This window comes from Bombus vosnesenskii, unplaced genomic scaffold (assembly GCF_011952255.1).
Source record: "Bombus vosnesenskii isolate JDL3184/JDL3185 unplaced genomic scaffold, Bvos_JDL3184-5_v1.1 scf7180000014527, whole genome shotgun sequence".
In the NCBI taxonomy this organism is placed as follows: domain Eukaryota; kingdom Metazoa; phylum Arthropoda; class Insecta; order Hymenoptera; family Apidae; genus Bombus; species Bombus vosnesenskii.
The window spans coordinates 141,815-158,826 of NW_022883502.1; the positions used below are offsets into that span (position 1 = coordinate 141,815).

At 27.9% G+C, this 17,012-nt stretch overlaps 1 protein-coding gene across 5 annotated transcripts; it reads right to left on the reverse strand.

Annotated features, from left to right (window-relative positions):
• Positions 1 to 6,733: 6,733 nt before the first annotated feature.
• LOC117239981 lies at positions 6,734 to 15,842 on the reverse strand. Of its 5 annotated transcripts, XM_033505801.1 has the most exons (14): positions 15,501 to 15,842; positions 15,371 to 15,415; positions 14,924 to 15,085; positions 14,619 to 14,816; positions 14,088 to 14,207; positions 13,501 to 13,560; positions 12,243 to 12,354; positions 12,044 to 12,167; positions 11,768 to 11,903; positions 11,274 to 11,330; positions 9,749 to 9,874; positions 9,419 to 9,672; positions 9,020 to 9,207; positions 7,960 to 8,260 (listed from the first exon to the last, which is right to left on the reverse strand). In XM_033505801.1, the coding sequence occupies exons 2-14, from the start codon at positions 15,387 to 15,389 to the stop codon at positions 7,960 to 7,962; spliced, it is 1,857 nt and encodes a 618-aa protein (XP_033361692.1). In that variant the 5' UTR covers positions 15,390 to 15,415; positions 15,501 to 15,842. The 5 variants fall into 5 exon arrangements, with proteins under 5 accessions (XP_033361691.1, XP_033361693.1, XP_033361696.1 ...); XM_033505800.1 differs by having other exon boundaries at positions 6,734 to 8,260; positions 15,371 to 15,842; XM_033505802.1 differs by lacking the exon at positions 11,274 to 11,330 and having other exon boundaries at positions 6,734 to 8,260; positions 15,371 to 15,842.
• Positions 15,843 to 17,012: the final 1,170 nt, after the last annotated feature.

The window sequence follows — 17,012 nt, forward strand, 5'->3', positions numbered from 1 at the left end:
TACTATAGAATGCAACAATACAGACCACCCTTGGGATGAGAATTTTTATTACACTATATTTTATTACACTAGAAGTAATGATATATGTTTATTAAATATTTCTTATTTAGAATAACACTAAATTAAATTGCAAAGTTTTGTTTTCCCGCTGGAAAATATAATTCGTGTAAGCAAATTTCGATAATAATTCAAATATATTCGTTGAATAGGGAAAAATCAAAATTTTAATTTATCCATTTTCTGAGTTTAGATGTATACTCGACATAAACACATAATAGACCTTTTAAAAATCTGTTGTTTCTCGTTCAAAGATACAAAATTCGTGCATTGTCATCACTATATTTTTTACTATATTCTGTATCTATAAAATTTTATCAAAATCGGTGCGTTACACTTGAGTAACGTAAAGAGATAATAAAATGATGTTACAATACTTTAGATAAATAAAGATAATCTGGTTTTAGGTATTTGATTCAGTATTGAAACTAACGTATGACATGAACATACAAGAATTATATGAAAGCAAATAATTAGTAAAAAATTCATCATAAGTATATACAATTTATTATCCGGCTTGTTAATCACTTTCTGTAAATCTTTTGTGATAAAAAATTAAAGATAAAGAAACCACTATAAAGAAAGAAATTAATCTCTTCTTAAAGTTTCGATGCTCCCAAACTATTTCAACAAACTATTGAAGATATTTAGATTAATTATAGCGAAATTGGAATTAAGGAGGAAGGAATCTTAATTGGGCATGAATATGTTGATAAACATAAGAACAATGGACCTCTATTTATTGAAACGATTTTTCGGCCATCAAATACCAGAGATCTTATTACATAAAATTGAATTTTACGCCACGAAAAATTTTCATTAATCTAAACTGAAAGTAGTTGTCTATAACTTACATAAGAGTTACATAACAATACATGCAGTTTTTGCAACATTGCATTACAGAAAAACATAAATTACACGATGTGTTTATAAAGTATTTATATTTTAAACTGTTTTTAAAAAATTATTTATCAATCCTAATATGTATTTCTACTATATTAATATGTTAAAACATGCAATAAGATTTAAAGTTGAAATTTCTTCTAATCATTCAACCGATAAAGACAATTTGTTACTGTACAGATTGTATGCAACTAAATATCAAATTTTACTTGATAAACACATCGTGTGTAACACTTTTACGTACAATATTATTGCAGAATTGTCATCAGCATCTTTAAGAAAAAATTAATTGTAGTAAAAAATGCTCGTAATAAACAAAAGTATACGATACTGTTTGGTTCTTTGCTTCCAGAGCTCACTATGTATCTCTATTGAACTTCTTCTAATAAGACTTCAGCGATACGTTCGTTCTTCTGTTTTCCAATTTTACAATACTTCCTTAACGATCTATTTCGTAACAAAATCAAATGCTATGGAACCGATTTATTTTATACTATGGCTCTTTCCACGTATTATCTTACTTCACGCAGAAAAGTCCAGATAGTATCACAGTTTCTCTTCCGCGGTGAAGTAACTTACTATTAGATACAATTTCTTTACTTTTCCCCTGTAGACATTACAATCCTAGCAAAACGCCATTGGCAATGGGTACAACCAGAATATTTGTCGAATAATTCGTAACTTCTGTTCTCTATAGCCAGTGCAATATTACAAAATTTTATTTCGCGAAATTAATGGCATCTAAATACATAAATTCTAATATTTGTATACAGGATGTCTCAGTATTGGTGGTACAATCGACAAGGAAATGATTCTACGCGAAAAAACAAATGGAAAATATAGAAAAAGATTTTTTCATATGACGCCTGCTTTCAAAAAAATCGAACTTGAACATATGTCAACTATATGTAATCTTGTCTACTTTCAGGCTAGATAGGAACGAATAATCGATAAGAGGCTACTCTACAGATGAAAATAAGTTAAAAATGTAAAATAATATTTTTTCGGAAAACGCTTCGTTTGCAAGTAAAAATTTGAAAATTAATCTATTACACCTATACCAGGCCAATTCTGACCTGCACATGTTCAGAATCTATTTTCTTGAAAACTTGGTCTTAAACGAAAAATATTATTCAACATTTTACATTTATCTCTGCACGTAGAATACCCTCCTGCTGACTTACTTACTCCTTACTTATATTCAATCGTTAAATTTTCAAAAACAATTTTCTCGAAAACGAAGCATCAGATGAAAAGAAAATTATTCTATATTTTCCACTTATTATTTTATGTATTGGTTTTATTATCAATATTAGGACACCCTGTATAAGCTCGAAGTACATGTAGGTGAACGTTCTATTTTAGAAAAATCAAATTGTAAAATTATCGTTGAGAAAAATGTAAACACCACTATTTTCACCACATATATATATGTATTTGTCAAAATTATTTATTAAAATTACCTAAATAACTTCTAATGGAATCTTGTTAGGTTTAGGTGTTTATTAGATTCAAGTGAATAATTCTTAATCATAAGAGAATGAATTTAATATCAATTCGTTAGAAACAAATTAAAAGTCCCTAAAGAAGTGACTAATCTTGATAAAAAAAAATAGAAAACGCAAAAGGAAAAAGCAGTTAACAAAAAGGATCAGGAGCAAGGAAAGAAAAGAAAAAAGAAACATTCGAAAATTTGGAGGACAACTCGACTTATCTTACGCATATATGCATAGCTTTTCCATAATAAATGTATTTACTTAAATTAGAGAAAGATATCAGAGAAACGTATTGTGAAAAGATTTTGGTAATACCCATTTTACCATCTGACCATATCGGGCATTTTTTCGTATTCGAGACAGATAACACCAAAACTGAAATGCCAAGATCTTACTTAAAGACATTCGTGGTTAATGATTTTTTGGCCGGAAGACTACTCGGATTACAAGCTAGAAGCATAGATCTTTCATTTCTGAAGTCTTCAAGCTCGCTTCATCGCACACTATGTACTAAATAAGCATTCACAAGTACATTTGCCAGTTCTTAAACTGGAATCGTATAAACGTTCAGTTTGTGAAGCAATGGCGTGAAATAATGTAGAAAACAATTTCTGTGGCTTAGACATGTTCCTGAACGGACAAAATTGAAATCCATTGCGATTATATGTTCATTATAGATGCTAATAAATTTCTTTGAAATATAAATTAAATGGACGTAGTTATACACTATATATGTATGCGTATGCAGTAGTATTTGCAATTTAAAACATACCTACATATAAATAGACGGAAAACACAATAGTGCGACTAGTGTTGAAAGCGCGTAATACTAACGTAAATATATGTAAATACATAGATATTTTGGAAGCTCGAAGTTGACAACCTCGTCGCTTAAAACACAATATGTAACAAAGTTTTGTCCCTTTCGTACATAATATTTTAGGCCTTACATAGGAATCTGTATTATCAGGTAAATTGAATTTAATGTTTCACCACGTAATAGAATTCACGATTTATATATTATATTATGTATTATATACTAAATATTTGAAATAAAGATATATAGCTATACGTATTTGACTATATTTATAATAATACGTACATATATATTTGATAGCTGATACTCTCTATATCTGATAGAATTTTCTTAAAAATGTGCTTCTACGCAACAAGTGATACTTTTCATCGATTAAATTGACCTGAGGCCCCCCTACCGTTAGAAATCTTTTACGCGTCTTTATCTTTTTCTTCTGTTTGCACGCCCACACGCACATATATTTAAAACAATATAAAATAGCATTTTCGAAAAGAAAGTAAAATTCCCTAGACGTATTTTAACGGTTCAGTGGAACGCACCAAACAATGTAATTGTTTCAAATGTAACGGATGAACGAATAAATAAATAAATAAATAAATAAATAATGACTTTTGATTAGCGGTCAAGTATCATTGAAAAAACTCGATCAATGTCACTTGTAAAATTTGCAGATTATCACCATGATGGTAGAATTGGAAGGTTTTAATGCTACCAACGATACGTATGTAGGTATATTTAAATGTATATATACTACTTTCCTAAGTTTTTAGATTTATGCTCGAATTGAATATTTCAATGTCACTTAAATATAGAGTTCTCGTATACTACCCTGTGCTTTAGAATCTATAAAGACGTTAAAATGCGAGGAAATTACATTTAAAGTTATTAACAAAGCTTAGATATTATCGAATTCTTTTTAAAACAATTTTCAAGTATTTGAATATCCATATTGGAATTTCAAATAGGCAGTAGAATTCAGTAATGTTGGTCTCTAATGCAGACGACAGCAATATTAATCTAGAAGATAAACGAATAAAACATTCTCGAAAGAAAAAACTTATTTCTTCCCGAATATTATTATACATAATTATTACTGTAGCAATTGCTTCTAATACCAAATAAATTACAGTAGTGATAAACCAAATGCATCGAGATAGAATTGAATAATAACATAAAGATATTCGTTCATCTTCCAGAAAAACCTATCTTATTTCTGCACTACCCAAATATATTGAACACATTGGCACTTTAATTAATGTTAATTAATTATACAATTTTAATATATTTGGTGCATATATCATCGCCCAAACGTTTAATCGCACCAAAGAAGTTGGAACAAAACTGAAAATCAAATCTATCAAATTTAAAATATTTATATTACTTTTATACTCTGTGTTAGAAAAATGCATAATTCATAATAATTCGGTTAATTGATAAAATTTTGTTAAATCTATTAAAATCAGACTTTGGATTATTTATCATAGGCATAATCTACTTTGGCAACGTGATAGGGATAGAATCAAAGAAAATAGATAAAATAGTACGATTTAAAATAAGGAAAGAATTTATATGTGCTAAATGCAACAATATATTGCACAGAAGCAACGAAGAAAACTATATATAAAAAAATAAAAGTCTTATTTTGTACATACAATGACTGTGAAATCTTTGATTAACGCTATCTAATAATTTTAAAAAACGATATCTTTTAAAATACATACATATATATGCACAAATAGTTACTTCTAAAATATAAATATAATTTAATAATATTGGCTATGTATGTATCGATATATCATAAACTATCCATCGTAAAAGTGAAAAAGATACATAATATAAAGGAAATTCCACACGTACTTCTTTTGGCTCTAAAATTCATACTCATTTCTAAATAATAATTGTATAAAATGATAATAAAAACATTTAAATATTATATATTGTTTACTTATGAGAATGTATACTGATTTATTATATGTATTAACAATTTTTGATTTTGTAGGGCTATACAATCAGAATATATGAATATGCAATATCAAGAAGAGGAAACAGTTAAGCTAATTTTAAGAGAATGAAGCACGAACATGTAATCACAACCATCTGTAACAGATTGCTTATCATTGGGAAATATGTAAAGATCATCTATTTCATAAATATACAAAATATGTACATAACAAATTATGTGTATCTTTAAATATAGTACAAAAAGATAAACTATAAAGCTGTAACAGATTTTAAATATGCTGTAACAACAATAGATACATTTTAACAAACTTTACAGAAGAAAAATGAGTTCTATCCAGCATTTCTACATATCCTGACAAACATCTTTTCTCCATGTTACCATTTATGTTAAAATGCTAATCATATAATTGTAGTTGAATAAAAATTGGTCTATGTTAAGAATTCTGAGTAAAAAAAAAATAGATGGACATTTACAAATGTCAAAATAGCGACAGCAATGTAATAGCAAAATAATAATAAACTTTAAAAAGAACATTATAAAAATAAATATACCGCTTTCTGCACTCAGAGATCATATACTAAAACAAAATATTTCATAATTTAGAAATGAGTTATTATAATATAAATATGTACATGTTTTTGATATCACTATATTTTATATAGCGTATATTCTACACAGGATATATCTACGATTAAACACCATCCTTTAGGCATTTTCGACAATCTACCAAAAAATTTTTTGAACAAAAGTTAATCAGTTTTCAATTCGCTACACATTTGGATATTAAAGATTTCCAAAAAATTGTTGACTTCCTTAGATAGCACCATATATTTTGGACGTGACAGAATTATAATTGACATCAAGACGAATCTACGACCTACTATACTATCACCTTGAGATGACTTTGAAATGAGCTGAAAATCAGAAATTTAGTAATAGTACATTGTAACGTGTAATGCAAAACGGTATGATTGTTATTGTTAGATTTGTTTAATTTATTAGTTTCTGAATGCAAAGTCATCTCAGAGTCATTATATAGTAGACTGTTGAATTTATTTTGACGCAAACTACAACTCCGTGAAATCCAAAACATATGGTACCCTTGACTTTTTTATTGGATAAAATTTTTGGAAATTTTTAATATTCAAATGTGTAGTGAACCGAAAACTTACTAACTTTTGTTCAAAACATTTCTTTGACGAATTATTAGAAATATCTGAAAAATAGTGGTTAATCCTAGAGGACACAGCCTGTATATGCAAATATTTTGCCATAACTCAGAAATCAAATTAAAATTTGTTAAGAAACAAAAATCTATGTTTGTTTCAAAATCTTTCATTCAAAATCATAACACGTTAGAAAGTAAACATATTTTATAATAATATTTTATAATAATAATTAATAATATAACTATTAAGATCAAGTTCTTAATCTCCTTTGAAGTACGATTAAAGTTTTGGGCGGCATTATTTATTTATATTTCTTCCTTTCATCAAATTTGAATGTATAGATGTATTTATTATACGCTTCATGGAGAAAGCGGACAGATTTGTGTGAAATGGTAATATACTCTGACAAACATATAATAGTTTGTAGGACAATTACTTTTTGAACGATAATTTGATTGTGTTTAGATAAATACTGCCAAATGTACTTTCTGCCCTTACTCTTAGATATCATATTCTACATCTAAATTATTTTTCTGACTATACCGAGACTTTATTTAAAGCTTTCTGTGGTTCCCGTACCTACGTTATTTCGAATCCTGTCTGCTAATATTCGATAATCAAGAGCCTCATTGCTATAATTTAAATTACGTAATTATTTCAAAAGTATGGTTCTTTCATTTCAAAAAAATGCATTGTGTAAAAATTTTTTCATGATCTTGTGTTCAAAAGGATAAAGATGGCACCAGTTTTAGAATCATTGAACTGATTTTTCTCGAGTACATAAATTTCTCGATATTATACTTAAATAAATACAATAGGCAATAAGCGAGATATGAAAAGTACAAAGAGTATATGAATAATTCTGCAAAACCATACATTAATATTCCATCAAATTATATAAAATTACTGTTATAATATGTTAGGAAATGAATAAGTGTAGCAATAATTGAAGCATCGATATTATAAATATATTATTAAATAATATTGAAAAGTTATGTTCAGATATAAAAATTGTAAAAATATTTTTCAAATAGCCATATCGAAATAAATTTTAAAAGTAAGCTAGCACTTTTATCAATCAAATACATATTCCATTTTTTTAGCAGTTTAGAAATTCTTTGAAAACGATTTGGAAACGTGAAATTGAATTGTCCTTGATTCTAAAGTCACTAGATTAAAATCATTCAAACTAACTACAATTCTCTTAAATAATTAAAATGCACTTGGTGCATCTTACTTTATGACCATTATATATTTGGTCACGATCTTATTTTCTCCTGCTTATCAAGTAAATAACTGATCCATATCACATTAAATGCGACTTAAAAAAATACAAGAAAAAAGAAGAATAAGCTATTCCTTAAGTAATTCTGAATTATGCTGTTTGTGCGCTAATTGAAACAACGATTGCTCTTAACCAATAAAAGAAGTTGGTCCACTTTGCACTGAAAAAACGACGATACGATATAAAAGACACGAAATGATGATACTTTTACCAACTATCACATAAAATGCTGTCCGGAATGAAATAAAACGAGCATCAGAAATTGTGTATTACACATTAGTAGGTGGGTCCATAGCACAAATAATAGATTTCATTACACTAGCAGCAGCTAAGGAGGCGTAAGGCTGCCATTCCTTTATACGAGAGCCATCTTTATAATCAGAAATACCTCGAATAACGGCAAAACTTTCACGACAATTACCCAAAATACTTTCGACTACAGCATCCATCTCTGCATCAAAGGCAAGGGCTCCAAATCGGGCTGCAAATTTCTGTCTAAGCTGATCATCACGTGCAATATGTCTGCCAGATGCTACAGGTGCTAAGTGAATTCGTGGACAGCCATTTGTTCTGAACATAAAAAAACATAATGATAAATGTTGACAAAAGGGGACCTAGCATTAATTACCTTCATCTTGACATATATTATCAAGGACACTCACCTTAAGTGTGAATCTCCAGAAAGTTTTAATCGTCACTCGTTATTCCTCAAAAAGTTATTGGCAGAAATATATTACTACTACTATGTACATTGTATTCTACCTATATGTAAATATACGTATGTGATTATAACCGACGCGATAGTCGCGTTTATATCCCAGTCTTTATTTAATAGAAACATCATGTGCGTTGCTCGCTCGCTTGTAAAAATCTAATCCAACCCAATATCAATTCCACAGACAAAAGAGGCCCGATTTTTAACCAAAATTCTTTTTTCTTAAAAATTCCTTGCATATATGTAGAATTGAAATTGGGTTGGACTAGATTTTTACGAACGAGTAGAGCGAGCGATCAACGCGTGTAGTATTTCTGTACTATACATTGCTTTTTATAAATTCTTTTTTTGTTAGTAACCTTTTAAGAAATAACGAGCGGCGGCTAAAACCTTCCAGAGGCAACTCAGGAGAGTGTCCTTCACAGTATATGTTAAAGTTAAGTGCCCTTTGTCAACATTTACTATATTTGAAAAGGGAAACACTGCTGAAGATTTTATAAGATTATATAACTTTAAAAAAATATACATGTATATTTACTTAGGTCATAATTATGATTATATGCTGAAAAATAATTATCTTATATACTAAAAATAACATATTAAACAGCAATAACCTTTTATTCGCCGCATCTGCAGGTGCAGTAGGATGTGCAACTTCAATAACATCTCTTTCGCCAATAGCCATGTATAACTTATCAGACTCTGGTGGAGGTGGTTTAAAATCATGCTCCGTCTGGTTAGTTAAAATATCTGAACCTTCCTTCAGGTACGTTTGCCATGGAGGATTTGTCTCATTCTCTGACTAGTAAGAATCATTAATAACTGTACTAGATTCTTGTTGCAAATTTGAGGACCTATGCAGACGAACGACTTTTGTCCGCGCAATATCGGTGCGATCATATGCCTGTCTTTGATGTTCGTAATTAGGAAAACAAAAAAAGACATATGATCCAACCATATCGCGCGGGCAAAAGTCGCTCGTCTGCATTAGGCGTAAAAGTGTAACAATCTACCTGATCTTTAAGATTAACAGCAATTTCTTGAAGACATAAATTTGGTGGGCAATATTCTTTGGTTTCAAAATGATAATCTCCACTCTCATTTGTCTTTGCACTTTCACAATAAACATAAATATACTTTTTATTAAGAGGAATAGGATAAGATATAACCACATCACCAAGTCGCACGTGTTTATTATAATCTGTATAATGTGGTACACCTCCTCCAATTCCAATTAAGAAAACGAAATCAACTTTCTGAAATGTACCTACAGAAAATGTAAAATATTTGATTATAATCAAGCATACCAATTATAACTAAACCAAGAACAATTTAAATGCTACCTAATAATCTGGTAGTTGTATTTCCTGCTGCAGTCATTGCTTCTCTTGTATGACCTACAGTGGGTAACTTTGTGCATACAATTCTGTGTGCACCAATATTACCTAATGTGTAAACATTTGACTCACCTATAACAAAAGTAATCTTATTTTGCATTGAAATAATCCTCTACCATTACTAATTTTAAAATATGTGTATGATACATGTGCACTGTGCTACTATTAAAAAACTGGTATTGTATTTGTGTATGTATGTTGTGACTAAATTGATTAAAAATGGCTCATTCCATACAGATGCAATTGTGTTCAGTACCTATTACTAAATATAAATATAAGTAATTCATATATTTATCAGTATATCAAATACAAGGACAGATTAAGAAGTTTCCGATATGAGAATATCAATAAGAAATAAAGCAAAAATAAACTCCTAGCGATGACACCAAAAACTTATCAACTTATCTTTATAATTTTTTTTTAGTTGAAAGAAGTGATAAATAACTATCATAACACATTTGTATTTGGTATAAAAAATAGTAATAAAAAGTTGTAAAACTTATCATTTAATTCCTACACACTCTTCCTATTTTTAGAAAAAGTTACTAATTGAACTAACATCCCACAAATAACTCAGTATTTTCCAAACATTTATATTCATCTAATCAATGTATGTGTAAACGTACATATAATAATAATTAAAAATGTATAATATATTGTTGCGTATTTAGTACTGGATTAATTAGATAATAATACACAGTAAAATGCATATATATATTACACATATTAATATCATTATATTATAAACTTATTTATATATAAAAATTGTGTTAAAAGCAACGGAAAATAACATTTAGTTTTGTAAGTGTTAACTAGTTATTTGTTTTAAAAATGGAAGTAATAATTCAAAGAAGTTAATACCAGTCTTAAGTAGAAGGAAATAAAATGATATAACAGTATCTTTTATACAAACAAGACACATAAACAAAAAACACATGAACAAAAGATATAACCTGTGATAGTTCTGAACCATACCCATTTAGTCCTAGTGCAGACGTGCCTCTTTCATTGTTATGATTGTGCTACAATCATATGCTTATCTTTACTGTTCTTAACAGTAATCCCAACATGGAATTCCAATCATGTCCTTAACAGGCACAGCAAAGAAGGACATGTGATCGCAGCAAGATCGCAACGGCAACAGTCGCATGTCTGCACTGGGCTTCAATATGTGTGTGCTATAAATTTAACTTAATTTGCTAATATTGCTGAGAAAGTAAATGGTTGAAGATGAAGACATGATACATGAGATGATAATCTGAATGAATTTCATTACAACACAGCAATATGGTATGTATATTGTTTCTGCGACATCGTTGAAGTAGTATTTTAATAAAAATATCTAATAATATGTATTTTTCACAGCATAGTGCCATTGAGACACTTCATTGCTTTGAATACAAGCAATTGGCAAGCTATAACGTTAAAGGACATTGACACGAAAGAGGAACTATATTACAAATTACTTTACCAAAACGACATGTCACTCGCGGTACTCCATCTGTCGCATCAGGTGAGCTTGCCGTACCTAAAGTTTCATGCATTGTCATATATATATATATATATATAGGCAGTACATTTTGTACCTTTACCGCCAACTAATATATGATACTATAATTATAATACCGTAATGCAAACTAGTTAATACAAATTCTTGAATACACTAAAAAGTTCCATAATTAGACTTGAAATTCGAGATTTTTTATACATACGTTAATTTCCAAAAAAGATAAAGAGACCTTAAATAACGTAAAAAAACGTAAATAAAGTCTGCTTTGATCTTAAAATTTGACAATATCATTTCTTTATATTTAATCATTTAATATTAAAATATAAACAACAACCTGTATCTTGAAAATAAATTATCATATCATATTATTTTATATTCCTTCTGCCATATAATTGAAGATTAATTCATAAAATCTATGTGAATAATTATGAGTTATTAAATGAAATATATCTTACCAACAGTAGTATAACGAACAAATGTTTCTTTGTTTTCAATCATAGAATCAACTGCCAACTTTTCACAATACTGTGCAGTAATAATTGCTATAGTAGGTTGTTTTGCACTTGCCATTGTTGGCATTTGTTTTACGACCTAAGAAAAGGTAAGAAAAGAGATACAATAATTTTTCATATATAATGTCCAATAATTAATTACCACAAATAATTATACATAAAATAGTGCATTGACACTATACTATAAATTTACTGCAAAATATTAAAAATAAAATTTACTTGAATTTGGGTATCTTGGTGTACAACTCTAGTAAAAGCTCCATGCTCCATCGCTTTAACAACACCCTTCTCTTGTAATTCTTTTAATTTTATTTCGACAGCAGAAGGATCCCAACCATGTTCTCTACAATAATTACCACACATTGTTTACAATTACATTAACATCTTTGTGCAAAAATTCTTATAGTAAAGATCATACTTTGCTATATCAGTCACTGTAATTGGATTTGGATAAGCAGATTCAATAAGTTCCAACACTTTTTCTAAAGTCAGTTCAACTACCTGACCAATAACTGTTTCATCTGTTGATACTGTCAAACAAAAAAATTAAATATTATCACATTCCATTAATATATTTCATGATTCTGCAAAATATATATAAATGCTCATTAAAAAGTAAATTATTTGTGATAAATTTTTCAGTTTTTTATAAATAAAATAAACTACAGCCTTTGTGTATCTACTTGTGTGTGCTAAACATATGTGACATCAAACTTAGAATAAAAATGTAATTCATATTACCAATACTTTTTGTAGAATTGATAACATAGAAATGAAGTGTAAAAATTTTATATGGTAGTAAGTGACCATGAATACTATTTATAAACACATTAATGTTATACTAAGATCAAAGTAACAATAAAGAGTATTGCATATGGTATAATAAAATCACTAATATGTATATGTTAAACTGTAAATAAATCTTCTGAAATGCTTAAAATATATACTTTTTTACAAATAATAATGATATTTTAGACATAATAATTGATTATATTACTTTCAAATGTATAGTATTATTTTTTATCATTTAACTTAATTAGTTTTACATTGTGTTAAAATTTCGAATTAAACAAAATAACAATATTATGGCATTCATAATCATGCATTCATATTACAAACATGATATACTTCATGAATAAGATATGTACATATCTCTAATGGTGTATATCCAATTTTTCTTTTTAGTCAATCAATCCATATTTTATAGGAGAAGAAGCAAATTGAATAATCACAAATGATTGTTTTCATTATTAGGTAAAATAAACACTAAAATATATATTAAATGTTTAATATTGGATTAATGCGAAAAAATCATGTTAAGCCAATGTTGTTATAACTACTATATTGCATGAACCAATAAAATATGTATTTACCGGTCAATGTGCAGATAAACAGTTTTTATATATACTTATTTTTTCTAAAAGCTTTTGCACTATTTTTTCAACATACATATGTTTATCACTAGTTATCACTAATAAAGTAAATAGCAATAAATTCGATAAAATTAGAATAAAACTAAATAGATAAAGAAATTCTATGAGAAACTTTTCTTCAAGTTTTTGACCGGCAAATATTCAAATATTCAATTGTTATTGTATTTTATATAATAGCCTGCATATAAAATATCGAAAAACATAAATCGTAATAAAATATGTAATTTCTTCATAATCTCCAACCTGATTTCCAACTACTTTTCTTATATGGAAGAACTGTGAACAGTATATGACCAGTATCAGCTGTGAATAACAGAAATTAAAAATAACACATTTATTTCATATAGAATGAACATGTACATATATACAAGTAACATGAGCAGCACAAATGTTAAATATACATTTCCTTTAGTTTCAGTTGTAATGTATACTTGAGACACACTGCTCCAATATCTTTCAATAAAGATCACTTAGTTCAATGAATCAAATCAAATAAATCTTGGTACTACTCTTTACTTCGAAGTTATTTTAATAATGTAAAAGAAGTATGTGTGTAAAATAATTTTCATGAATGATTAAATGAATATATCAGTAAATTTGTCTGAGAATAATTTTTTAATATTGAAATTAAACAATTAATACAGTTATGAAGTATGATATGTATATAAGTAATGATGTTTTCAACTAGAACACTTAGTTGTTACTTGTTAACTTATATGATATCATTTACAAAGAAAAATATTACTTAAACTATACAAAAATTTAAATAAAACATAAATAAAATTAAAAAGATATTGTAAAATTAAAGAGAATTGTAATATTGTACTTACATGGTCTAGTTGGAAGATTAACAGGTTCTTCAAGCTGTTTTAATTCTACTTCTATCTTTTTAATTGTAGAATACTTATGCAACATTAGTTTCATTATTTTCTTGATAAATCCAACATAATCTGTAACAAACCCATATAGCTTACTGGAATTAAATATACTATAATTACATATTACTATAGTACTACTGAGAGAAATATCTGGTGACCCAATTGTACTATTGCAATATAAGTGCACAAAAAGTTTTTATATTAGAAAATATTTATTTGTATTTCATATTATTTTTTAATCATTTTATAGTTATAATAGTGTTCTCACTACCTGAAACAATAATCTATATATTCTTTCAGAATGATAATATAAAAATAGGTTATTGTTGTTTACCAATATGTAATGCTTAACAAAATTAGAACTAACTTATACTTATATACTATAATAGATCAATATTCTATATATAAAAACTTGATGGTTTAATTATAGATTATAGACAGTATTATAATTTATATGTTATCAACTACTTAAATAAATTTTACCTCTTGGAAATTCTTGAGGTGTAACTAATTCTCTGAAGAATTCTTGTGCCACACTTGGGTGTTCGGCTTCTGAAAGTGTATCTACAAACCAAAACTGAAGAGTTCTAGATTCTTGTGTATGTTTTCCACTTTGAGCACTCACTAAGAATACTCTGAATTGTAAGCAAAGATGTGCTGGATGAATTTCACCATTTGTAACTATAAAAATTTTATGATATAATATTCCATTAATTTTGTAATATTGGTAATATTTTGTCTATTAACACTATTTTTAATATATCAAATAATGATAGAACTTTATGTACCAGCAACTGCTTGTTTATTAATAACTATTCCTTTGTGATCTCCTCCAGCAATATGAACGTTGTTTTCATTTCCATTTTCTGTTGGGGGTTCTAAAGCCTGCCTTTCTATTATAAGAGTTGTAGAATTTGCAGTCTTACATTTTGGTGTCATGACAATGTGTTCTAAATAAATGAAACATAGGAAAAGAGAATTTGAACAAAGCTCATCAACACTTCACAGTTATACATGACAAAGAAGTAGAATTATAGAAATCATATATTATTTTATTTAAATAAAAGAAATATATCAAAATCAATATAAATTCTATAAATATACATATATGTTACCAGTTGTTCTTGTTATATATACAATTACATAAAAAAACAGTTCGTTATATTAAATTGTAACGTTAAATTACATTTAATAAAAACTATTTGAAACAAAATCTTTATCTTTTATACACTGACCTGTTTTTTTATCATCCATTTCGAATCGTTCACTTTATCTGTTATCTGACACAAGCAATTTTTTTATAGCACTAAATAAATAATGGATAACAAGAACGCTTAAATCCAATAAAATATGCAAGCTACAGACTTGAACTAGTCCACTCAACTAACGACAACGTCGTTCTCTGCTGTTCGACTTTTTAATCGCCTCCTTTACCATCCCACCACGGGTATCGGAGCTCGCGCCTCGCGTCTGTCAAAACGAAAACCTTATATAACCTCAATCTCCTTATCCTATTTAGTCAACCTTCCTTTCTGTGGACGTAATAAAGACAGTCTTTAAAAGGTAATGTATAAGAGAAAAGATGAGCAAAATTCATTAACACAAGAAGTAGTTGATATTAAGTGATCGACTTGTATACTCAAAATAATTATCGATCGAAATAATGACAAGACACAACACATGCCACCGCCCTGCACCATACTTATACTTAACTACATGACATGTATAATCTATATTACAAATGCGTCATTTTTGTTTTTCTCAACACGAATATACTATCACTATGTATGTATGTATGTATGTATATGTGTATATATATATATATACCATACCTGTAAAATATGACATACTACTTATATACTATATATGTGCATATAGCATATATATGTGCACATATACTATACACACATGCAGTTAGTCTTGAAAATATTCGGACGGTAGCATAGCTTTAATTTTTAAGTTCTTTATCAGAAATAGATGCAGATAAAACAACAAAAATGTTTTGCAGTATATTGGCATATAGTATATAGATATCATAGGTAAAAAACTTTTGACTTAAAACAAACTGTTGTCTCATGTTGAAAAGAAACTGAATTTGATTAATTAATGTTAGAAAACTAACATAGTAATTTTTTATAAAAGTTTAATATTTTATTCAACAACATGTTTTAAGCAGTTTATTATGTTAAAAATTTTTTTTTGGTATTGGAACATAAATCAAAGACAAATGTACAATTACATTATGTTATATGTGCTATTGTATTATATGTAATATGTACAAATATACAATACATTACAAATTTAAGTTACCAAACTAAGATAACGAGCTTTTTAACACATGTACGGCCATATGTGAGAATTAGTAAACAAGAACAATAGACACTAAACAAAAATGATAAATTCCTCTAACAAAGGAATAAAATACAGTATCGATTACTAATAAAAAAATAATCTTCAACATATTAAACTATTTAAAACATGTTATTAAACCAAAGGGGTATCGGATAAATTATTAGACTTTGATATAAAATTAATCAATTTATAAGTGTCCGAATATTTTTGAGACATGAAAATTCACCTTTTTCAACATTTCTTTGAATGTTTGAACAACAAGCTTGTTTTAAGTTAAAAGTTTCTTACTTTCTGACCTCTACATATTATACTCAAATATACTGCAAAACGTTTTTATTGTTTTATCTGTTATTCAAAGGGTTTGGGGTTCGATATTTAATTGATTCACACAGATTAGTTTTGTATACTCTGTATTTCACCACCATGCACAGCCACTACAACACATCGAATACTCAGATAAAAAAACACATGGCGAGCGGGAAAACAAAAGAGAGTCGTAAGTAGTCGTACCAACCCTGCATGTAG